Consider the following 25,861-nt stretch of genomic DNA (forward strand, 5'->3'; position numbering starts at 1 on the left):
AATCAGGGTTACACACACACACACACACACACACACACACGTATTTAATAAAGTTGACCTTTAACATAATGGGAAGCTATTCATCCTTTGGCTAGGATATCAAACATCTCTTGTTCATCGCCTGCATGTTAGGAAATGCTTGCATTTTTCACCAGTGACTCATGCATTCTGTTTAATACAGAATTAATGCTTAAATGTGGCTTTTGGATGTATGTTGCCTTAGGATTACAGAACTAAAGGGAGACATACTCTGGCTTCTGCCACCAGCCAGTGTGCTAAGGGCCAATGGCAAGCTGCACACACAGCTTCCCCAACCGATTTCCATGGCAAGAGTAGACACCAACTTTAACCCATCCATTAGCCAATGAAGGAGCAGCTGCCAGGAGCTTGCTTCCTCTTCCCCAATGAGAAAGAACACACTGCTCCATCTACCAGTTGCTTGGGACTGCAGAGCTGAATCTGAGCTCTTCCTCCAGGCAGGTGATTTGGGACTGAAGTTGCACCTGCTGCATCTCAGGAAGATCATGGCAAGAGACCAACCTAGTCCCATCCATTGGCCAGTGAAGGAGCTATTGCTCCAGTGCTTGCCTTCCTCTGTTCTTCCTTTTTCATTGTGTCATGATACGTCTATGGGTAGGGATTGACTGAACATTTTAATGCATGCACTGTACTTTATAAATGTTGAATAATAATTGCTTGAACCATTTTGCACTCAACAGTACATGGGAATCTAAAACCAGTGACCTAATTTTTGAATGCTGAAAACCAGAATGGAACACATACACTTTAGGAAGTGTTGCTCCTTTCAGTTGTGCATTAGTGATGCAGATACACTACAGTATACTGAATGAATTCTTTGTCTTAATCACAGAAGATGTAGGGGCAGACTACAGACCTGTGTGTGAACTGACAGGAGTCTATAAAGAACTGAAGCAAATAATGGTGAGAAAAGATGTCATTCTAAGCTTTACAGACATTTCAGTATTAAGAGATCCAAGTATATAGATAGTATCAACTCAATAATTCTAAATAAAAATACATAACAAATATAATCCAAGAATGGTGGTGGCAGTGGCAGGGGAGGGACTCATATTTGTGAAACAAGATCAGCAAATCTTAGAGCCATGTTGTGAAACCCCACCACACGTTGACTTGTCAGACATTGAGCAAAAAGCTCCATATAGGATGCTTAACCTAAAGAAAAACATGGATATAATGAAAATAATAGCACCTTGCATATCCTAATTGAATGTGGGGGGTCATAATTTATCCAGGTTGGGATACTCCAACCCAGATCTGAGCTATGAATGCAAAATAATCCACAGATGAGTGACTGGTACAAAATTGCATGTCACTAAAGGTGGCCTAGGCAATTGGTACTATGTGGTTATTACAAGGAAAACTCAATGTCTTCTTCCATCCCCACAACTATAGCATTGCTGCAGACCATTATTAGAAGAGTAGGCACAATACAAGCATAACTCCACAATAAAAAGAACCATGACATTTTATTTCATTGAAAGTGATGTTTTTACAGTGATTCTTCACTCAACCATTCATTCAGGCACATATTAAAATTTGTTTTCACCAATAGTTTTAGAGACAATTATACCACAAAGGATTCAGGTACGAGGTAAGAATAACAACAATCTAGTTCTGTACATGCTTGTTTAGAATAAAATCCCAATGATTTTGTTGGGACTTGCCAAGTTAGCAGACATTAGATTGCAACTCTATTATCATTTCACACTTCAATCAGAAAGAGATAGCTTAAATGTGCACCCTTTTTATTAAGGTTAGACTCCAATTTTGTACCACCCCATACCCAGTGACATGTTCTGTACAACGTTTAAGTGTTGGTGTACCAGTAAAGCCACAAACACCAATACAATACAACTGTTTTCTTCAGCAGAAGCATTTGATCTGAAGAAACACTTTTAAAATGCAGTGACTAGAGGGAATGTGACGTCAATAGGTAAGAAAGTTTAATTTAATGGGAAAGTAAAGTATATGCTGGCAACCTGTAAATATAGAATATGTCTGAAGTGGAACTTTGCCAGTGTTCTACATTATTTGTGCAATTTAATTCTGAAGTCAATCTGAGTGAATTCTGTTGAACATACTACAAAAAAGGGAAGAATCCTCATGTGCATCTTCCACCCATAATTCAGCTGTACTCAGCTGTATTACTAGGCTCCCAAATAGGATTTGTCTAACCCCACTGAACAGGAGCAGAATGCAGTGTTCCTTCTTTAGTCCTCCCTTAACTGACTGGTTAACAAACCACTGAGCAACAGGCTTAGCATTGCATCTGAGCCAGCACACGTATGAAGCATTAGGAGAAAGAACAAACCATGAATGCTGGTGTAGATATAATACCAAGCTGGCTGACCTGTGGTTTGTTACCCACACAACTAAGGGAGATGCAAATTGGGAGCAGTATGATTCAAAAAAAGCTTAAGTTGTGACTTAGTGTTATGTCCAAACACAGCCATAGAAATAGAAACCCCAATACTATGACACCAAAAGCCAGTTCTTCACCAGAAATTACCCTGTGACAGTTGTGGGAGAAGGGACACACTGTAACAAGAAAGCCCCACAGTATTAAGTTTGTGTTTAGAATCAAACTGTTGCACTTAATCATTTTTACTAGTAAACTTTTGGAATTGTACACTATGATGCAGTTTCACATAATATCTACCAATTATTGTATCACTAGTTTATGACTGAGCCCTTGGCTAGTGAACAAAGTTGTTGAAATTGCTATAGTACCGTAAGTAACAACATTCCAAGAATCTAAAAGTTAAAAAATCTCTATAATCCAAAACTAAAGACTAACAGTATATGCAAGTTTTTGTATTTAACTCTTAGATCAACATTTAAATACAGTACCTATAAAAATACAACATTGTGACAGCTATACCAGTACTTTAAATATGGCAGACAGTCAACATTTAAAAATAGAATGGTATGGAACATATTCCTCTTAGAGATCATACAGGAAAGTTGAAGTTAGCAATATTCAGGTTATTTTAAAGAAATCTGCAAGGATATTCTACTTCAGACAGTATTCTGCACTGCAGAATTGTCAAACTCTGTATTCTTTGCTACAAAGATTAAACATCTAGTGCTGTCGTGCAGTGACACTTTGGAACATTTCTTTTGCTACAATAAGTTACATGTTGGCAGAAAGATAGAGACACCACTGGCATCCTTCCTATTGAAATGTGAGTGGAAGTGCTCAATACACTCCTTTCTTCTGTAGTTTGCTTTGTTTTACAAAAGGCACATGTAATTATAGCTTACAAATTAAAACTGATACTGCCTTTGCATTTGTTCTAGCTTGTGTGCATACAGAAGAGGCTTGTACAATAAGTTGTTCTTCATCATTCAGTTTCTTACAGTAAGGATTTTAGACAGTGGCCTCATTCATGCATAATACAAACCAAATGATTTAGTGTGAACAAGCAAGTTAGTTGGTATATGGTGAGAAAATCATTTGCCACTTTGTTGCTCCCATATAATTTGGAGCAGAGTCATGACTTGGCTTTATGTTTGAGTTGAACCCGGTCTCATGGCTTACCTCGCTTCAAGCAAACCATGACCAAGGTTTGGTATTGGCTTACTACTAGGGCTTTGTTTATAGGTCAAACCACAATCCCAGGTTGGGATACAATGCTAAGCCAAACCATGGCTTAGCCCCAGTAGCATGACAGCAGCAGGAACAAAGTGGCTGTGTTTTTCTCACTGTGTACCAGCATGCCTGCTTATTCATTCTAACCCATAATTTGGCTTAGCACTACATGCTAACAAATGAGGCCAGTATCAATGGCATGTTTGTAAGTAGTTTGACTTCATAACTTTTGTCAGACTCCTATCACAGGCAGATCTAGCTGCTCTGGTACCCGGAGCAGCGCACCCCGGGGCGGGGCAAGCTGCCCACGGGGGTGGCATGACAGTGCCTGCAGTGAGCGTCCCACAGGGGGGCGCCTGTGGCAAGCTCCCCAGGGGGTGCCACCCAAGCCAATGTCACACCCCCCAGGGATGACACCCAGGGAGAGCTGCACCCCCCTTCCTCTGCCAGTGACTCCTATCACTGACTTTTTGGAATAATATAATAAAAAAGTTCAACACAAAAGTTTTTCATATACCTATTTATATGTACCCTGTGCATTGCTTGGATTTATACAGTCTATCAAGAAGTTAAAGCTGCAGTTACTGAAGAGGTTACTCAGAAGTTTCAGATATTAATTCAAGTGGATATGCAAGCTGCAAAGAATTTGCACATTGCCTCTTGTTATGCTTCTGCCAAAGAGTAAGTTGTGAAGAGAGAGAAAGTGTTAGCTTAAATACACTCTCTCCTTAGCAAAACATCTAAAATGGCACAGTAAGAGGCCTTGCACAACTACTCCTGTGGTTTATGGAACCTCACATGGTAACATCCAAAGCTGCTTTCATAAACAGTACTGTTCATATTCCATGCTTTAAAAACTGCTTCTATTTCCCTTAGATCAGTGTTTAAAATTAACAGTTCCAAAGTATCTGAAAATCTGAGAAACATGCTTTAGCATTTACTTGGCAGCATTTTGACTTTTATATTCATTTCAGCAGCATCAGAGGTCCAGCCCCAATATCCTTATTGTTGAAGAGAAAGTGCTAATACCACAGATCTCTTATTCATGTTTCGCTAGAACTGTTGGCTTTGGAACAGTTGACATTAGGAACTTCCCCTCAAATATTATTCTTAGTATTTTTTAAAGCATTTATTTTTTCAAGTTTCAAGCTATAAAGTTTCGTTGGTGCTTTTCTACAACACATTTATTCCCTGTTCAAAAGAGGGAACTGTTAAGTAACTTTCTTGCCAAGGAAGACATAAGAAAGCTTCCAAGACATTTTGTAACAGGCTCCAGCAAGCACAATCCATGTGCTCTTAAGATTTCCATGCGTTATCCATTGTACTTGATGCGCATAAGCCTGCAAACATGACAACATTTCATATTCAGTAACTGGGGGTGCAATGACATATCAAACCCCTAATTATTCTCATATACACACTTAAAGACAACAGGTACTGTTTCCACTGGTGTACCAGTAAGCATGCGTCCCTGTGCTGCTCCTGATCTCTGGATCACACAGCAAGTGAGTTTCAGAGTGTAGGGGAATCCATTTAAAGAGATCACTATATGGGAATTTTTTGTTATAGTGCTATGAATGTCTCCTGCTCATACCTTCTGAATAAAACATGTCTTTCATTATTAATGGTTAAATGCACTAGCACTTTTCTTCAAGATAAACCCAAGTGACATGTTCAGAGGTCATACAAGTGGAAGGCAGCTCACACAACCAATCTCTTTCCCCCTTCATTACCTGAAAAACTGCTCCAGAGGGCTGGAGGGTCTTAAACACTGTGGAAAGTGTAGTACTGGGCTAGAGTAAGGGAGTAATCACCTGAAATCTGGTGGAACTGAAGATTCTTTTGGGAGGAAGAGGGATTGCTGGGGCTGCAGAGGGGAAGGAAGAGAAAGATGGGTTGCAGGACCTGTCTTCTGTACAGGCAACCATTGCCTGCACTTAGGAGCTAACATGCAAGATTCTGTAGTAAATCAGTCTGCAGCAGTCTCCCATTGGCAATAATGAAACAAGCCCTTTCTAGAGCTGACTGACTGAGGAAAAGTCTCGTTGAGTACACATCAGCATGGCTCTCGCTCTCTTGGCTTTGCAACTAATCACTTAACAAATTAAATGATATTCAATTGCACCTCAACTAGATAGCTACTGAGAGCTGTCTCACAACAAAATCAAGTTACCTTTGGGTACTGTTAGCACTTCCAAGGCTAACTTTACTCAACAGGTAAAGTATGTTTAAAACTCAAAAGTATAAAAATAAAAAGGTGCACCTTTAGGTATAATCACTTTCCCTCTAAATTAATGGCCACCAACTTTAGTGCTTCTCAGTCACAAACTCGGCTTGTACTGTAGTTGCCATGCAATTTTTTTAGAATACATACTCTTACCTATGCATTCTTAAACACTTGCCCATTAGCATTAGGGCTAAACTATATGTTGTTAGGAAGGCACCACAGCATTTTCCAACACTGCACTGTGTTTCCCTTGCCCGTTATGCATTGTAACACTCCCACTCCCTTCTATCTGGACTCTGAAATTGTTTCTGGCCAGGAGAAAACTTGTAACATTGAGGTTTTCAAGGAAGAATTGGTAGGCATGGGAAAAGCTTAACTACACTCCTGTCTGTTCAGTTAGCTTCTATGAATGCCACCCACCCCTGCATTCTCTTCGCTCTGTATAACACCAATAAATGACCCTACATTAGCTAAGGATCTCAAGTTAGGCTTTTAAAATATAGTTCTCATTGTGGAATGAACTTGTGTAATATCAATTCAGCAAAAGCTTGTGTTATTAATAATCTTCCATACTCATTTTTAAAACTGAAATCCTTCCACAGAGAAAACAAGCTGTCAAGAGGAAAAGTTAAAGCTTTGCCTTCTTCACATGGTAGTTTTCCATGTGCAGAGATTTTGCTTGTAGGCGAACAAGCCCTCATCACATGCAAGCCTTAAAGGTTCAGCCTAGCTACACGCACCTCAGTAAGAACTGGACCATAAAAACTCTCCAGAAATAGCAGCTCCGGGGACTGTAACCAGACATAAAACTTAATCAAAGTAAAAATATTGAAAACTCAAATGTTAAAGCAAAATAGTGTTTCAGTTAGTTTGGTGAGTTATTAGAATGCCAAGAACCACAGTACTAGCTACTGTTTGTTTACGCCCTCAAGTCCTACTCTGTATTTATCTTACTTAGCCCAGTGCCTGCCTAGCAATTAAAGGCATTGCCCCAGGTAGATTTATCCTCAAGCAGCTCTATCCCGGCAAAGGAAGTGGCATTAGACCCAGCCACCCACACACGCTGCCCCATTTAGGTGCAAGAAATAACACTCCTTGTTCTACCCGAACACATTGGACTTAGGTCTGAGCTTGAAAGAGGCTTTCAGGGACCTTTCTTCTTGACCTTCCTCCTCTGCCTCCCCGCGGAAAGAAGGAGTGGTGTGGATGATCTGGGTCCGGAAGCGGATTTTGTTGAGTTTTATCCTCCCGCTGCCCGAGGTTTTCCTGCTCAGTTCTTTGCCCTTGCCGGGCGCTGCAGCCCCGTCTCCCGCCTCCCCATCATCCCCGTGGTGGGGCAGGAGGTGGTGGGAGAGCTTATAGGAGATGAGGTTGGCCGGCAGCACCTTGGAGAGCCTCCAGCGCCCGCTGCCGTTGGTGGCCCCGCCGTCGGCCTCGTCCTGCAGGGCCCCCACCAGGCTGCGCACCTCGTCGGCGGTGCTGCGGCTCAGGTAGTGCGCGGCCTTGCGCCCGCTGTAGTCGCGCACGTCCACGTCGGCGTCGTAGGCGCCCACCAGCAGCTTCACCACCTCCAGGTGCCCGTGCATGGCGGCCAGGTGCAGCGCCGTGTAGCCCCCGCTGGTGCGCGCGTTCACGTCCACGGGCAGCCGGTGCCTCTGCGCGAAGTTGACCAGCAGCGCCAGCAGCTCGTGGCGCCCGTGCTTGGCGGCCCAGTGCACGCACGTGAAGCCCGTGATGAAGTCCCGCTTGCACAGCAGCGACGGCTCGCAGCTCAGCAGGCCCTCCAGGCTCTCCCAGCGGCCGTCCGAAGCGCACAGCATCCACGCGTGCTCCAGGGGGTCCAGGGCCACCGAGCCGCCCGAGCTGCTGCCGCCGCCCTCGTCCTCTGCAGAAGACGACGCCAACGAGGCGCTGTCCGAGTCCCCCCCGCCGGCGGCGGAGCGGCTCCCGCGAGTGCCGCCGCCGCGCTTCAGCTGAGGGGAGCTGCCCAGCATCCGCTCGCGGAAGTTCTTGCGCGCGCAACGCGGGGTGGTGGCGGGGGCCGCCGCGGGGGCCACCCCTGAGGAGGCGGCGGCGGCGGAGTCGTCCTCAGGCGGGGTCTCGCCGCTGCCCGGCTCTGGCTCCCCATGTTGAGAGCGGTTGTCCTCCTGCTCTTCTCTTCCCTCCTGGCCGCCTCCTCCTCCTCCAGGGGTCGCCTGAGGCGCCTCAGCGGCATCGGGCGCCTCAAGCTGCCGAGGTCCGCTTTCCTCCACAGCGACAGGGAGGCTCTTTTTCTCCTCCTCCTTCTGGGGCTCCCTCGCTTCTCGCCGGGCAGCTTCGCCCTCTCCGCCAGGCTCAGGGGGCAGCCGGGGCCCCCCGGTTTCCTCAGCCGGCTCTGCGGCCGCGACGGCCACCCGGTACTTTTTCCTCAGCTGCACGTACTTGGCCCCGGAGCCGGGCTCTTGCCTGACGGTGGCCACGGCGTTGACCATCTCCTTGAAGCGTTCCCTGGCGCGCGAGCGGCGCTGCTGGTCGGGGGAGTTGAGGTAGCCTCGGAAGTGGTCCAACAGGTCGGCGTTGCGAGCGCGACCTCCCCGCTCCGATAGGAACTGAAGCACGGCGTCCTGGCTCGGCTCCGCCGCGGCCATCGGAGCGCGCGGGGAACCAACTGCCGCCGCCGCCGGGCAGCGAAATGAAGAAGGCTCAGCGCGCGGTCGCCTCCTCCCTCCTCCTCGCGCTGCCCCATGGCATCTTCGCTAACATTTCCCTCAGGGCTCCTGAGGCGGCATCGCCAGGCTCAAATCACGGCGCCGACGTCCGCGACGTCGTTATCGTCGTCGTCCTCGCCGCTCCCTGGCATTATACCCCTTCGAGGCGCTCGCCGCCTCCCTCACGTGACGCCAGCCTGAGGGGGAGCGAGGGCGGCGCCTACCGGCACAGTTTAAATTCGGAGGAGGAGGAGTCCGAGCGGGCGGCGCGGCCCTCTGGAGGGAGGGGCTGTTACTGTAAGTTAATGAATCTCGGCTCGAGAAAGCTTCTAGCTCCGCCCCCTATTTCTGAGAGAGGGAGGGGCGGGAGAAAGAGAGCGCCCGCGCCCGCGCGCAGGCGGGGCACGCCCCGTCCTGGTGCCGCGCCCAGCCCTTTTTTAATTTCTCCCGTTGACAGCAGACTCACCGCTCCGCCTCCGCCTTCTCCCGACTTGCTATTGGTGGGCTTTTCAGCATCTCCCGTCGTCTCGGGTCGTGATTGGCGGAGCGTTCTCCCCTCCCCTCCGCTCGCCAGGCGGCTCCTCACCACCGGCTGCATTCCAGCTGCTGGGATTGGGAGTTGCAGCTCCTGCGTTCCCTCCTCCTTTCTTCTCTCTCTGGCGCGCGGTGACCCCTCCCCTCTTGCCATGGCTTCCTCCGACCTGGCCCGGCAGATGGTAAGAGCTGCTTTTACCTAGCGCGGGATGGGTGGGTGGCAAGGATGCAGACCCCCAGTGGCGCTTCTGGGGCTGGGATCCCATGCATGCTTCGTCCTGGTGGGCTTCCTCGCGCGTAGAGAAAAGAGGGGGCTTGGGGTGGGGTTATTTTTTTGGGGGGGGGGAGCAGAAAAAAGTGCAATTCCGGACGGATTTTTGGCGCGACTCAATCCGTTGCTTTCAGTTGGGTAGCTCTGCATGTACGGTTCTTCTTGCAAGCTGCTATCGAACGTCTCCCGTCGCCTGCCTTCTTTGTGGTGGGATTCTGTAGGCTCCCTTCCTCCTTTTTTGCCCTCTCACCCCCGTCGATCCCTTCCATTATGGTTGTGCTCCGTTCCTCGTGCTTGCCAGTAAAAGGCATAAGGTATCGGGCCACCCCCACCCCTCCTCCTACCATGCAAAGCACAACTGGCTTCTTCACTGAGAATCGAAAGCCCCTTACCGTCTCCCAGTGACCTCATGGAAACGAAAATAGGAATAACGTCATAGCGAGCTATCCACAAGCAGGCTGAGCCTATGCATTTTTACTGGGAGGCCCTACCCGCTCCCATAGACCTTGTAGGCAAGTCTAGTGTGTGTTGAATTGCATTCAGGTGTAGTCATATAATGGTGCAAGGTAGTTATAATAATTTTTGATCTTTGCTTCTTATTATAAATTGTGCCATTTTTTGCTTTCTCAAGCAAGTTTCTCCGAAATGAGTTCTGTGGTACATTAAAGACTACCAGTTTTGTTGTGGCATCAGCTTTCCTGGACTACAGCTGAGCTTGCTCCATCACATGCAAGTTCTGGTTGCACTTTAGTTTCCATGAAATACCTTAGCACAAGGGTGGGGAATCTCTCTGGCCCTTCCATCTGCCTTTGGGACATTCCCGAGCCACCCTTCTCTCCCAGCCCATGTTCCTTTGCTGCTGTGCCTACTTTTGTTTCTGCCTTTGCTGCTGTGCCTACTTTTGTTTCTGGCCCTGCCTACCACTGGCAGTGTGGCCCCCAGAAAGGTGCCCAGAAGGGAATGCAGCTCTTGATCTGAGAAAGGCCCTCCACCCCTGGCCTGAGCACTTGTACTGTTTTCACAAATCTGCATTTCTCATCCATTCATGAAATCCTCTGGTTATAACTTCTGCCAGTTGCTCCCTGTGAGATTGCCTGAGCTCTCCTTTTCTATGACTTCTTGCCTGGAGAGTTTATTAAGGTGAATTCATCCAAACTGCTGTATTGGATGTTGTTTAGGAGAACCCTAACTTCCATGTCAACTTAATTGGTAGCAGGATTCATTGAACATAGTGAAGTTTCCTTTGAGTAAAGTTTGGAGCTGAAAACTACAGGGAGGAACGTGTGAGGAATGGAATGACTGGGAGAAGCAGGAGGCCTGATAACCTGCAACTCAGAGGGTCAGTGTGGGAGCATCAGCTCACCATGATATCCAGGCAACACCAGAGCACCAGGCAACGAAAAGGACTGAAGTGTCCCCTTATTTTATAAAAATGAATATGGCGTTGTGAAAGTATGAGACAGTAAGCCAGCAACTGACGCGGGGGCTACGTTCCAGGTATCGCACCTAAAGCAAAAATCACATATAGTCAGAACACATTGAGTTCATGGCAGGTGGGATTGCATATTATAATTTTTAGTCAGTGGGTAGTCCTAAAAATATCTGCGTTAATCAAATATAGGAATGATGCTTGGAAGGATTTCTGTGCATTGAAGTCATGTCATAGGGAGTGGTAATCACACTGGTTTTTTTTACCTGACTTGTTTCAAAGTTGTTTAGATGATCACCATTCTCAGCCATGGACTCTGTCTGATTTGGCAGTATTCTGCATGTAATTATTCATTTGAGAACCCGTTAGTGCACAGCAAATTAATGCCATTAATGCAATGCAAAGTAAGGAACATGTCAGCACTGCGTTATGCTTAGGTCAGTACGCTTAAGGCTTCAGCTCTGACACGCTTTAATTTCCATTCAACTGAGAATAACAATAAATTGTTATGAAGTACTATTATACATAAAACAAAGTGAGGTGTTAAATCTGCTTCCAGCATAATTGAATATCCAGTGGGATTGTGCCCCAGTTCCAAGCATGTAATATAACAAAATATTTTTTTGTGAACAATTCTGTGAAAATCCATTTTGAAGACACAGATGCTGTCCCAATTGGACACTGTTCTGGTGTGAGAAACCAAGACGGTATAATTTAGTCCATTACGAGAGGACACAAACAAAGAAGGCATTTTTATATCTGGAGTCCTGGCAGCATTTAGAATACATATATTGAGTTCATCTTTGACTCAGCTCCAGCTCCATGCAATTATACTGGCCCTGTGTAGCCACTCCGCCCCTGAGATGACTAACTGGTGCCAATTTGAAAAGGACAGCGTGGAGTAACAAAGCAGTGTCAGAACTGCTTATCGTTCTAAGTCTAGACTCAAATTCTTCTTTAGAAATGTAGTTGTAAGTAGTTTTTTGTGATGTCAACAAGTTTCTGTTTGTGTATTGGGGTAGGCACATCAGTGTGAATCCACTTTTCACCCATTTGAAGAAGTAGATGATACAATAATAATCCTTTGTCTCTGTTGTGCAGGACAAATTATTGCTAGTTTTTTGTTTATCTTCTGCAGTTGATTATGCTAGATGTCATGTGCTCTGTAAAGACAATAACTATATTTCTATTCATAATACCAAAATTATAATATTTATTTGCTGCCTGGCTATTTAGATGCTGCTAAAGTATTTGGTAATTTTATTATCTCTAGCAGACACTGAGTCACTTAGTTTCCTGATTAAAACTTGCAACTGCAAGTATCCTCTTTGGCACAAGTTCAGGAACACCGGGAAATAAACCACTTGGTACTTTTGATATGAGTGTTTCAGCATTGTTGTGAAGCGAAGAATACTTGCATCAAGACATTTGGCTGTGTAATGACATCCTGTTGTTTATATATGCATTTCCGTCTGTTCATGCTCACTCCTGTCAAACTTAGTTCTGCAGAACTTTTTTCTTAACTGTTATTTTTTAGAGTTGGTGTGAGTAGCAGGGGTGGGGGATGTTTGCTTTTACTGTATTAGCATTGTCTAACATGCCCTAATGCCTAGAAATCAGGTTTGGCTGTATTATGAAATAGACTCCAGAGAACAAGGTGGGTTTGCTGATATATTGTTCCTCCTTGATGGTTGGCTAGGCAGGCAACCTTGCTGCCTTTTGGTTTTCTAATACAGTGGTACCTTGGGTTAAGTACTTAATTCGTTCCGGAGGTCCGTTCTTAACCTGAAACTGTTCTTAACCTGAAGCAACACTTTAGCAAATTGGGCCTCCCGCTGCCGCCGCACCGCCGGAGCACGGTTTCTGTTCTCATCCTGAAGCAAAGTTCTTAACCTGAAGCACTATTTCTGGGTTAGCGGAGTATGTAACCTGAAGCGTATGTAACCTGAGGTACCACTGTACATGGGAGGAGGGGGGAAACCCAGCCACGCTGCATACAAGAAGTGACCTTTAGGTTGAAATCCTATGGACACTTACCTAGGAGTGAACTGCATTGTGGTGGCAATCCTATACACACTGTTAAAGAGCAAGCACCATTGATCACAATGGTGTTCTGTCCAGACACATATAGGTTGGCACTATGACTGTAGTGGGACATACCTCTGTATAAACACATATAGGGCTGCACTGTTGTAGAAGGACCTTTGAAAAGAAGGGAAATATTTACTTCTAGAGGTTTTCAATACCAGAAGATTTAGGTGAAATGGCACGTAGTGCATCATGTAATGCTACTTTTGAGGTGGTCTCTTGATTCATATAAAACGTTAGCTTATTTTATTTGAACCTTGGTCTTTGGCTTTTCAGATATTATCAGTGGTGCTGATTCCAGAATGAAGTTGGTGTCATATTATAAAGACGTTCTGAGCAATATGTTAGTGGTTTTCTGTTGCTGCGATTACGTCGGTTCTGCGAATTTAGAAAGATAAAGCTGTTCATAATAAGTCTGTTGGGTTCAAAACTGGATATTCTGTAGAAACGACAATACAATTTGGCTTCCTGTGGAATTGCAAAGCTGCATCTTCAGTTCTGTCTTGGCTCTTGCCTTCTTCATGCTGGAAACCTCCAAAATAATTCTGAGTGCAATTCTAGGCAGGTCTACTTATAAGTGTCTTGCCAAGTGTTCTGTGGGGCAGATTCCCATATACTGCTATTTTTTTTCTGATGAGAACAAGACAAAGTGGGCCTTCAATGTGGCATTCACTTCTATTTTTGCTTAACCAAGTGTTGTGCCATGCAAACTTATAAACTATGGTTAGCTATGGTTTGTTTGGAGCATGCTACAGTGGTGCCTCGCAAGACGAAATTAATCCGTTCCGCGAGTCTCTTCGTCTAGCGGTTTTTTCGTCTTGCGAAGCAACCCTATTAGCGGATTAGCGCTATTAGCGGTTTAGCGGCTATTAAAGGCTTAGCGGCTATTAAAGGCTTAGTGGATTAGCGGCTAAAAGGCTATTAGCGGCTTAGCAGCTTAGAAAAAGGGGGGAAAGCGGGGGGGGGAAAATCGGAACACTCGCAAGACGTTTTTGTCTTGCAAAGCAAGCCCATAGGGAAAATCGTCTTGCGAAGCAGCTGAAAAACGGAAAACCCTTTCGTCTAGCGGGTTTTCCGTCTTGCGAGGCATTCGTCTTGCGGGGCACCACTGTATTTTCAAATGGGAGATGGCAAAAACCATCTTGCTTCTTTCTCACTCACACATAGGAGTGTGGCTTCTAAGATGATGTCTACTACAATGTGTGAACATCATCTGAAAACAAAAAAACAATTCAGAAATAATTGTTTTTATTCGTATGTACATTTAGCCAATTAATCAATCAAGCAAATCAAACTTTACTTTCATCAGACTTGTTTTCCTTACCTCATTGTTTTAATTTGACATATTCTCTTTAATTTCTTTTTTTAAAAAACCGTTTGTCTTATTTCCCCCCCAGCGCTATCAATCTGATATCGGAATGAGAGCACCCTCTAATCAACCAGTAAATAATCAAGATGCAAGGAGGGTGAGTAAACAATTAAAAGTTTCTATGGGGATTTTAGTTTACATTACCATTTTAGAACAAAAAGATCAAACAGTCCTCTGGAACTTTAAAGGCTTGTTCATTTATTATGGCATGAGATAATAAATGTGATTATCTTTTAGTGATTAAAACTTGCAGCATTATAAATGTGTGAGTCTTTAATGTGCCATAAGACTCCAATGGGTTTATTGCACCATAGTTAACACGACTATCTCTCTGTAAATTGTTACCATTATCGATAACATGCTCTGTGTGAATTATAGTGGTTCTGCACAGCAAAGTAGAGATTTGAACAAAAATATATAAGATATAATTCAGTTTTGATGATAGAATTTTGACTAGATTGTGCAGCCAGAAGAACTAATAGTAGGGTGTATCTAATTGTGGCTTTTGACTCTATTATGCGGGTGGCGCTGTGGTCTAAACCACAGAGCCTAGGGCTTGCTGATCAGAAGGTTGGTGATTCGAATCCCCACGATGGGGTGAGCTCCCATTGTTCGGTCCCAGCTCCTGCCCACCTAGCAGTTCGAAAACACATCAAAGTGCAAGTAGATAAATAGGTACCACTCTGGCGGGAAAGTAAATGGCGTTTCCGTGCGCTGCTCTGGTTCACCAGAAGCGGCTTAGTCATGATAGCCGCATGACCCGGAAGCTGTCTGCGGACAAACGCTGGCTCCCTCGGCCAATAAAGCGAGATGACCGCTGCAACCCTAGAGTCATCAGTGACTGGACCTAACGGTCAGGGGGTACCTTTACCTTTTTATTACGTAACAATTGTAGTTGAAACACATTAATGAACAGCTGGAGGCACATTTAAAAGTACGTGTCTGTGAACTGATGAGAGTATCTTTACTTTCCACAAAAACTTACCTTAGATAAGGTTCCACCAAGTAGTCTGCTAACAAATAAACTAGCCTCCCACTAAAAAGAAAGGAAAACAGTTGCAACACAGGAAAACCTAACACACACTTCCTTGTGTTAGATAGGAATTTTCCTAGTACTTCAGTAAAGGTTTTACTGATGAATCTGATATATTTTGTTGCTGTCCACTCCAATCTGGCCATGTCATAGTAAGTTGTTTTTCTTAAAAAACTTACCATAGTTTAATGTGAATATTTCACTCAGCCCCCAGTGCACGTAGGTCAAACAAATTAGGAAGCCCTTGCTTCCTGTCATGTCTGAGCCAGATATAGTGGCTTGTTGCTCCCCAGAAAGCTACAGTTGCTAGGCAGTCTTACGTCATGGTTTGTTGGCTTGCTAATCATGGCCTATTAGGGATTCCCAGTTCAGACATACAGTAATGGGAAGGCTTCCTGGGTTGTTTATGCAGCTTGCGCCATAAACAAATTAAGCAGGAAGAAGCTGGCAGTATCCCACGATCATTTGTAGCCAAGTAAGATTGTCTTCCATGAACACAATCTTAACTGTTGAGTCTGTAAGTGACTGTGGAGGCCAATTCTGGATCCACACGTCCTTCCACAGTGTGGACATAGGTTTCCAGGCAGGAGTTGATCAGGGTGAGGGTTTGCCAAACGTGCCTTCCTCTTAGCACGTTTCTCTCTTTCGTTCTGAGTTTCAGTGTTTTCAGAGTCCATGGCACCTTTGGTAAAGGCTGTTCTCCAACTGCAGCTCTTGCACGCCAGTGTTTCCCAGTTGTTGGTGTTTATACTACTTGGTTTTTTTTTAGTTTTGCAAATCGCAATAAGTCAGAATTCCTGGCTTATTTTTATGAGTGAAAGTGGCTCTTTATCATGGTTTTAAAGGTCACTTGGGGAAGTAGTGTGTGATATGCTGTATATTTTTGTGTATCAGATATGTACGCTGATCAAGATGGTATAGATCTTCTTTCAACTTCCCCAGTGCTGTACTAGCAGGAGTCTACAAATTGAGTCAGCTGTAGTAACCACTCCCCTCTGGCAGCCACTTGCGCCCTGGCTCCCAGCACAAAGATCACCACTCTTTAGTTTGGCACATGTTGCAAAGAACTTGGAGGGGGAGGGATTTTCCACAGTGCCAGATGTGGAAGGGGCACAACAGGCCACTTTTCTGTCCTCTGCATGTATAGAGGCTTAAGGAAAGGGAAGGGGTTAGCATCTTGTTTGCACGAGATGTTGGAAAAGCAGCTCACTGGGATTCCCAATGCATTCCTCCTTTTCTGAAGCCCTTGCTTCTTCCTGAAACTATCTGCATGTGCAGATGAGGCAGAGAAGGGAAAGGGGATTTGTCGCACTTTGTGTTGATCTTCAAGGAAAGCAGATGCACGAGTGCCTTTCCAAGGTGTCCCCAAAGTCCAATGTTAAGTGAGAGAGCAGCCTCTTACTTCTCCGTGCACGGGGGTAGAGAAGCCTGGGTCTGTTGTGGGGAATAGCAGTACAGCCGTACCTTGTTATTCAAATGGCTTAATTGCCGAACGTTTTGGCTCCCGAATGATCGAAAGCCGGAAGTGATTGTTTCGGTTTCTGAACGTTCTTTTGGAAGCCGAACGTCCGGGAGAGCTTCTGCAGCTTCTGATTGGCTGCAGTAGTTTCCTGCAGCCAATCAGAAGCCATGTATTGGTTCCCAGACATTTTGAAATGGATTCCATTTGACTTCCATTTGACGTCTGTATTTTTTCTTAAAAAAGAAAGTTCAGAGTGGCACAAAGTTTTTTTAAAAATGGGTATTGACTCCTGTACCCTTCTTTTAGGTTTTCCTCTTCCTTGCAGCTAGATCAGAGATGGTGACCCTCAGGCCCTTCGGCCCTCCCTGTTTGGCCCTTGAAACTCTCACAAAGCCACATCTCCCACCAACCTTGCTTCCCTCTCCTCTTGATTGTCTTTGGGGTGTGTCTTTCATAGATAGTACCTGACTTTGAGAAGGAACTGCAATGGTTAGACCTTTGTAATGTGTGAGCTGAAAAAGCTCTATTGCTGATATTGGCTAAAACTATAGAAACAACTTTTAAGCTCTTTCATAGATGGTTCCTGACACCACAGAGGTGCAGTAAAATCAGCCCCATCATTCTGCTGAAGGGAATGTGGTCCGTTTGGACCCTTCTACCACATTTAGTGATTATGTGAAGCTATAAACAGCTTTCAGGAGATTAGCACAGTGACTCAACAGTCAGCCCTTTGTGCCCCACAATTAGCTCTGATTGGAAGAATGGAGACTTGCTACATAAAGAGCTTATGACATCTTTATTGGTGGCAGTGAGGCAACTAGTTGCATGCAAATGGAAGAGCTTGCACAATTTATCAATAGCCTGTTGGCAGCAACAAATTTGGCCCATTGCTCCAAGGGAAAAACTTGCCAAACAAGTACAGGCTTTAAATGGACAACAAAAGACAATGATTTTTAGTGAGATTTGGTATGCATTTATTGGTTCTGTTCTTGGCTAACAATTGCATTTTTTTTATTCAGGAGCTTGGGATGGGTCAGGCAGGTTATTTTTGTATATTTCATGATGGTTATTTATTTGCTTGTATTTTTTTAATTAAAAAGCTTGGCAATGAATCGCTGGTAGTTATAAAAACATTGCAATCTTTTATCCCGATTCACTGTACTCTTTTTCTACAGCAGGGCTGCCGACCCTTATCCTTGTCGGGTCATGTTGGTTTCGATAGTTTGCCAGATCAGTTGGTTAATAAATCTACACATCAGGGGTTCTGCTTCAACATTCTCTGTATTGGTAAGTAAAATAGCTATCAACAGTATGAATGATTTCATTTTAAATCTCATTCTCACAGAAAATCTGAAGCTGTGACAAGAGACTGTTACCATTTTCCCTTGACTATTGCCTGCAGGATAGTTATATTATGTAATTGGGCTTAATTATGCTATTTTTATTACGATCCTTAACTGTGTTTTCAAAATTTATGTTTTCACAAAACTGTTGGTTATCTTTTAACGGGTTACTACTAATTTATCGGGACGTGGGTGGCGCTGTGGGTTAAACCACAGAGCCTAGGGCTTGCCGATCAGAAGGTCGGCAGTTCGAATCCCTGCGACAGGGTGAGCTCCCATTTCTCTGTCCCTGCTCCTGCCAATCTAGCAGTTCGCAAGCACGTCAGAGTGCAAGTAGATAAATAGGTACCGCTCCAGGGGGAAGGTAAACGGCATTTCCATGTGCTGCTCTGGTTTGCCAGAAAAGGCTTAGTCATGCTGACCACATGACCCGGAAGCTGTATGCCGGCTCCCTCGGCCAATAAAGCGAGATGAGCGCCACAACCCCAGAGTCAGTCATGACTGGACCTAATGGTCAGGGGTCCCTTTATCCTTTACCTTTACTCAATTATTGTTAGCAGTATTGTCACACTGATTCACATGTGCTTTCCAGACCTATTTAAAAGATGCAGTATGCATATTGTATTTAGCAATCTACTTGAAAGTTATTGTTATTATTATTAAAGATTTTTATTGGTTTTCAAAAATACCAATGTAACAGAACAATATTTCCCCATAATTCCATGTATATGGGCAGTGGGTGCCAGTCACCAGGGTGTTCATTGGAATATTTTATAATATTTCAACAAAATCATTCATATCTGATACATTGTTCAAGGCACATACCCCTAAGTTATTTTGTCAGATAAAGCAGTTGTCCATACATTCTGTTTCCATTTGAGATGTGCAGGTGATCAAGTCCTTTCCAGTTCTTTGCTACAAGTAATCGTGTTGCCACCAGAAGAAAAGTAACAAGTTCCTTGTATAATAAATTAAGCTGAATATCTTTGAAAATTGTTGATAAACCTAGGCTCGGATTACATTGTATGTTCTGATTTGTGATTTTGCTTATTTCTGTAAATGCACTTTCCCAGAATGGTTGCACTCTACTTGAAAATGGAAATATTACTCCACCCCGCCCCCCGCCCCCATAGACGCTTCAGCTTTTGGTGAAATTCTTGTCTCTGATGTGAAGCAGTCTACTATTGTGTGGTGCTCTCCAGATACTTTGGATTGCATTTCCCATCAGCCCCAACAATGATTAAAGCAGGCATAAGCAAACTCAGCCCTCCAGATGTTTTGGGACTACAACTCCCACCATCTCTAGCTAACAGGACCAGTGGTCAGGGATGATGGGAGTTGTAGTCCCAAAACATCTGGAGGGCCAAGTTTGCCTGTGCCCAGATTAGAGATTATGGGAATTGTAGTGCTCAACATTTGAATGGCCCCATGTTGGCTACCCCAGTTAGCGTGTGTTGCTAGCACTTGGTCCAGTTAAGAGTGTGGCAACGCATTTATATCTTGTTGTCAAGTTTCTAGTACCAGTTCAGGTAGACAGATGAAGTTCTGAATTGGGGCTGAAGATTGGGCTAGAGTATTGCTCCAAGCCCCTAAAGGTTTGCAGGGGGGGGGGAACATGTTGGAGGAAATATTCTGAAAAACAGCCTTGCCAACAATGTGGCCATGAGTACTATGACTTGGCCACAGACTAATGTTAATCCAAGCCTCATCCCAACCCCAAATTTTCCGGTAATAAGAAATAACCAACAGCCTTATTATTCTCATGATAGTCTCTTTTGAAAGATAATAAGGTGTAGATTGAATGAAAAACGCTATAGGCTGAGTTGAGTTATTAATTGGAGTTTTGCTCTCAAAGAAGCTACCAGTCTGTCATAAACCACTATGGTATTAATATTATTCCCATAGAGTGAAAAAACAAATTGAGGGTGAAACGGGAAATACAAATATGGTTGAGGGTACAGCGGTACCTCAGGTTACATACGCTTCAGGTTACATACGCTTCAAGTTACAGACTCCGCTAATCCAGAAATAGTACCTCAGGTTAAGAACTTTGCTTCAGGGTGAGAACAGAAATCGTACTCTGGTGGCATGGCAGCAGCGGGAGGCCCCATTAGCTAAAGTGGTGCTTCAGGTTAAGAACAGTTTCAGGTTAAGAACAGACCTCCAGAATGAATTAAGTACTTAACCCGAGGCACCACTGTATAGTACTGTGTGTGCCTTTATGGGAAATGACATAGTGATCTGATACAGCTACAAAGAAATGCAGAAAGATTGTGTTTTCTGTGAATAAACCCCGCATTAAATTGTAACGAATAACTTTTTTCATTCCCACCTCCCCAAATGTGAGAAACTTCTTTATGTTGCAGTGAAATTTCTCTAGTTTGTTTCATATAAGTACATGTTTACCTGTCTTCAATTTTAGGCGAGACAGGAATTGGGAAATCAACTTTGACTGATAGTTTGTTTAATACCAGTTTTGATGACCGTGTGTCAACACACTTTCAGCCAAATGTAAGACTTAAAGCTGAGACATACGAACTCCAAGAAAGCAATGTTCGACTGAAGCTGACCATTGTCAATACCGTTGGATTTGGTGACCAGATAAACAAGGAAGATAGGTTAGTATCTGCTCACGTAAATAATGTCCTCTTAATCTGCCCTGTGACATGTCAACTTGGCTCTGACAAGTGGATGGTATTTGTCAGGGAACTGCCATCGGAGCTAGAGGTGGAGGGAAGGCTCCAGAGGGATGCTGGAGAGGGTCCCAGTAGGGAGAGAGGCAGCCCATCTGCTGGGGAAGGAAATCAGCGTAACACCAGTGGAGAAGGGGGGCAGATGGGGGAATCGGAGAGGAGGCTCCAAGACTCCTTGTCGGAGACCAGTGGAGAGAGTACGGGTACTCCGCTGCCCACACCCTCCCTGCGCAGAAGACTTCCGCGCAGGGAGAGTAGGAGGAGACTTGGCGTCAAACAGGTTTTATGCTGGAAAAGGTTCAAGAAACGCCCACTGACGGATTCTGCCAGCGACTGAGACAGTCACGATGCTGGAGGCTGTTCAGTCAGAAAGGGTTTAACCAGGTAACCTCGCCAGCAGTGGCGGCAACTTACGCACGAGCAACCCCTAAACCCATTACAGTATTGATAGTATTTCTGATGCAATTCTATTTTATTTTTTGACATCGTGTACCCACTTCCCCTTTGCTAGAAATCTCTAGGAAGCTTGCAATACAAATGTTAAACAATATACATTGAACATAATGTTTAGAGAAATTGTCCATTTCTACAGGCTAATCTGGGAACCATATAATTTTAAATCACAAAGTAAAGCCTACTGTCATTTTATTGACAGATTATTTTGGAAAAACACTCCAATCCTAGAGGCAATGGTTAGGATCCAAATGCCTACTGTATGCTTGTCCATAGGCTTGTTTGTGACTGTTGTAATGTCTAATTTTTTTCCACTGGGCAGCTGAAAGCAGTCTGTCATCTGCCATGTAGGAACAGCCGTTAAAAACAAACGAAGTCCCTTTTGGCTAGATGAACAGCTCTTTGGACTTTGGCCATTTTCTTAGGATTAATTAAAACGATCCGGTGATTTTATTTATTTTATTTTAATTTTGCCTGTTGTACTACGTTATATGTATATTTTAAAACTGTATTTTTGTGTGTGTGTTAAGCTTTATTCGTACTTCTGTACAGCACCCTGTAATCTTTTTTTGATGAAGGGCCACGAATAAATATTTTGAATAAAAAATGTAATAAAAGCTAGTTCCGGGGATGTATGGAACTAAAATACGGTACAGATTTAATAAATACATACATGAATAAATTAAAAATCCACCGTGGAACAGTTGTGGCCAAGGCCATGCAATTAATTTGTGCAGGATTTTCAACCATTCCTAAATCTGCTCACCATAGCAAGGTGCACTTGCCCTTCTGGTGAGTGTGACAAGCCCCCCCTGCCACCCTAAGCTGCAAGGTGGTCCCATCCACGTGGCAGACTGAGGTGCTGCTTTGGATGGCAGAATTCAAGGGGCACCTGCTGCCAAAGTGAGGAGAAGCTGCTACGGTGGTTTCCAGCGGGATCTCATGAGATTCCTGTGAAATTGCATGGTGGCCTCTGGAAATCTCACCAGAGCTTGGAAGCTGCAGTTGCGCAACCCCAATATGTGAGGCTTTGGCAGGGGCAATGTGTGCAGGGTGGCACCTTCCCATTTTGCCTCGCTCAGCAAAATGGGACAGGCCGCTCCTTGTCAAATTTGTGTGCTCCTGTCTCTCTCCAGCTCCCATTTAACCCATTCTCAGCCCCAACTGGTGCTGACCAGCCTCTCTCGCCTCCTGGCCTTTTTCAGTGCTAAGCATCGGTTGCCTGTGAACAAGCACTGGGGTCTTCCAAGGCATCCCCACCCCTTCCAGTCAGAGCTGATAGTGCCTGGGGTTATGTGCTGTGTGATGAGCAGCGGTAGGAGCTTTGCCTAATGCTCAGAGCAGGCATAGGCAAACTCGGCCCTTCAGATGTTTTGAGACTACAATTCCCATCATCCCTGACCACTGGTCCTGTTGGGAGTTGTAGTCCCAAAACATCTGGAGGGCCAAGTTTGCCTATGCCTGGCTCAGAGACTGAAGAGGGAAGAGGTAGAAGCAGCAGCTTGTTTCTCACTGTAAGTGGCGAGAAGGGGCGGAGTGGCTGTGATAGCAGTCGGGGAGCTGGGAGGATGGATGAGGGATGATGGCGAGGAAGCAGCAGTGGAGTCCTTGACACAGCTCTAAGGAAGAAGGTGAGGGATCATTTATGTGGTGCTGCACTTCAAAGATGCTTTCTGAAATGCTGCACTGTGTGGGAGTTCCCGTGTCCTCTTCACCTTCCTCTTCCTCCTCCCAGCATTTGCCAGTGCTAGGCAGTGTTGAGTACATGAGCAGCTCGTGCTGCCCACCACACAACATGGGATGATTGCTGACTTTGAACTTCAGAGGAAAGCACCTCTCAGGCTCAGTGCAATGTGATATCCGCGCAAGAGCCAGTGTGGTGGTGTGGTTAAGAGCGGTAGACTCGTAATCTGGGGAACCGGGTTCGCATCTCCGCTCCTCCACATGCAGCTGCTGGGTGATCTTGGGCTAGTCACACTTCTTTGAAGTCTCTCAGCCTCACTCACCTCACAGAGTGTTTGTTGTGGGGGAGGAAGGGAAAGGAGAATGTTAGCCGCTTTGAGACTCCTTCAGGTAATGATAAAGCGGGATATCAAATCCAAACTCCTCTTCTTCTGGGACAGTGTTATGGCAACACCTGAGCCAGGATAGTCTGCCAAGCCTAGCCAAAATGCGTGGATTTCTGTGGCTGTGCCCTTGTTATTTTTTATTTATGATAAGCTGTCCTCATGATTAGAATATTATTACTCTGAGCAATATAGAGAAGAACTGACTAAAAGTGTGGTTGAGTTAATGCCACTGCTGTTTTATTGTGCCTTTGACAGCTTGTGCACAGCAAGGGTCAACAACTTTTTGGGGTGTATGGGCCCATTTGCAACTTGAGAAACTGTTGTGGGCACCACAATCAAGTACATATCACAACCTATTCTACTGGTTACAGTAGAATGCTTCTTTCAAGCCTAATTTCAGCTGTTGTGGGATAGAGCAGTGTTTTTCAACCTTTTTTGGGCAAAGGCACACTTGTTTCATGAAAAAAATCACGAGGCACACCACCACTGTGTGCGGAGAGGGAGATGTCAGAGCCCCGCTGCTCTCTATGGGGAATCGGATGAGAGCGGACCGCCTGTCCGCTCTCATCCGATCCCATCCGATCTGATCCCCACCCAGGACAGATGGAAAATAGGGTGTACACAGTCCGCCGCCCGCCTAGTGGGCGAAAATTTGACTTTTTTTTTTAATCTTTCGAATTTTTCAATTTTTCCCACGGCACACCAGGCAACATCTCGCGGCACACTAGTGTGCCGCGGAACAGTGGTTGAAAAACACTGGGATAGAGGACCCTGAGGGCCTCAGTGAAGGCCTCTGTGGGCAAATGGAGACATGGGCTCATGTATTAGCGTGAAACTCACTTCTGTCTTCTAATATTATATTTCCCCTCCTCTTTCCAGCTACCAGCCAATAGTGGATTACATAGATGCACAGTTTGAGTCTTACCTCCAGGAAGAGCTGAAAATTAAGCGCTCCTTATATAATTACCATGACACTCGCATCCACGTGTGCCTCTACTTTATTTCACCCACAGGGCATTCCCTCAAAAGTCTTGATTTATTAACCATGAAAAATCTCGATAGCAAGGTAAGATGTTAAAGCTAGCTTAGAAAAAAAAAATAGCAATAATCTTTCTTGCAGCTGAACTCTTAGAGTATTCACAGGGGCCTTTTAAAAAAATATAGCAGCATTATGAAAATAAATTTAACATGCCGTTTTAACTGTAATCCAGTCTTGTTGTCAAGAACGAATAAAGGTTTCCATAAAAATAAGCATTGCGTAAGTGAAATTGAGTAAGCCTTTCCCCTGTCCAAAGTTTACTTAAACATCGTTCAGTTTTTAAAAGCCTGTTACTTTGACGAAAACTCAGGATAAAGTTATTTTGCCTTTGAACAAGCAAAGGGATTATAGTGCTTCATAACAGAGTTGTAGAGAAGCAATGATGCCTGAGGTGAAATTGGTGACTGGATGTGATGAAATATCTATGCACTCTTACCTCTCCCTGACTAGAAACCTGGTTTTGGTCACCTGTTTGGTGATTTCATGCTCTAGGCCTATCCTTGGGGAAGTGACAGGAATATAGGGCAACAGTTTTTTAGCAGGAAAAGGTCTACTAACCTACCTATAGGGATAAAACAGTTAAAAGACTGAGCCTGGGGCTTGCCAATCGGAAGGTCAGCGGTTCGAATCCCTACGATGGGGTGAGCTCCTGTTCCTCATTCCCTGCTCCTGCCAACCTAGCAGTTCGAAAGCACACCAAAAAAGTGCAAGTAGATAAATAGGTACCACTCTGGTGGGAATGCAAATGGCGTTTCTGTGTGCTGCTGCTGGGCACATGGCCCGGAAGCTGTACGCCAGCTCCCTTGGCCAATAAAGCAAGATGAGCGCCACAACCCCAGAGTCGTTCACGACTGGACCTAACGGTCAGGGGTCCCTTTACCTTTACCTTTATGTACAGTAAGCCCATAACTTATGTAGATTAATCTTGTGCCCATTTAGCTTTACATGCTTGGCAAAATGTTTTAAAAAATAAAAAGGGGGCGAACTTTGGCAATCCCATCTGCCATTGCACCCAGTTTGTTTTGACTAGATGTGATTTTGGCCTTAGGCATGATCCCCAGAATTTAACCCTTGTGTAAGTTGGAGGCTTACTATACATAGCTTTGAATTTACTTTATATTAATTTTGCCTATCAGGAAATGTGGGCTTTTTACATCATTGTTATTACTGTTTCTTAAAAATCTATGACTATAGCGCATATTGATATTTCAGTATAGGCCCTGACACATATATAGTCTGAAAAATGCATCTAAGAATCTGCCAGATGAGAATATAGTTGTTTTTTAAAAAATGACAGAAGATAGAAACTGCTTCTAAAGTGTTAATATACTGATATTGGCCTTTCTAAAAATGTTGTAGAGATAAATTGTACTGAAAAACAAAGGCAGCATTTCAAGATACTTGTCCTGCTCTTTTTATAGCTTCATGCAATTGCACTTCATAATCAGTAAGACAGTGAGGAATGCAGGAAATAAATTGAAGCAGCTGGTACCAGCAAGCTAGATAGTTGTGACCAATTGCATGTTTATT

General features: G+C 44.5%; 2 protein-coding genes across 7 annotated transcripts in view; one reads left to right on the plus strand and one right to left on the minus strand.

Annotated features, from left to right (window-relative positions):
• Window positions 1-1,489: 1,489 nt before the first annotated feature.
• On the minus strand, window positions 1,490-8,843 carry SOWAHC (sosondowah ankyrin repeat domain family member C). The gene has a single exon (XM_081198468.1). It carries the CDS (start codon window positions 8,486-8,488, stop codon window positions 6,962-6,964), a length of 1,527 nt encoding a protein of 508 aa, XP_081054594.1. The 5' UTR covers window positions 8,489-8,843; the 3' UTR covers window positions 1,490-6,961.
• A 270-nt stretch (window positions 8,844-9,113) lies between these two features.
• SEPTIN10 (septin 10) overlaps window positions 9,114-25,861 on the plus strand; it is a 28,653-nt gene continuing 11,905 nt past the window's right edge. Inside the window, exons 1-5 of one of the 6 annotated variants that reach the window (XM_081198439.1) lie at window positions 9,114-9,264; window positions 14,268-14,336; window positions 17,910-18,021; window positions 20,500-20,695; window positions 24,172-24,358. In XM_081198439.1, coding sequence (XP_081054565.1) covers window positions 9,235-9,264; window positions 14,268-14,336; window positions 17,910-18,021; window positions 20,500-20,695; window positions 24,172-24,358 — 594 coding nt within the window. In that variant the 5' untranslated portion in view covers window positions 9,114-9,234. Of the gene's footprint in view, window positions 9,265-14,267; window positions 14,337-17,909; window positions 18,022-20,499; window positions 20,696-24,171; window positions 24,359-25,861 lie in introns of those variants that run through there. The other 5 variants (XM_081198437.1, XM_081198441.1, XM_081198438.1 and 2 more) reach the window with 5 other exon arrangements.

Source organism: Podarcis bocagei, assembly GCF_964188305.1.
Source record: "Podarcis bocagei genome assembly, chromosome: 6".
NCBI lineage: Eukaryota > Metazoa > Chordata > Lepidosauria > Squamata > Lacertidae > Podarcis > Podarcis bocagei.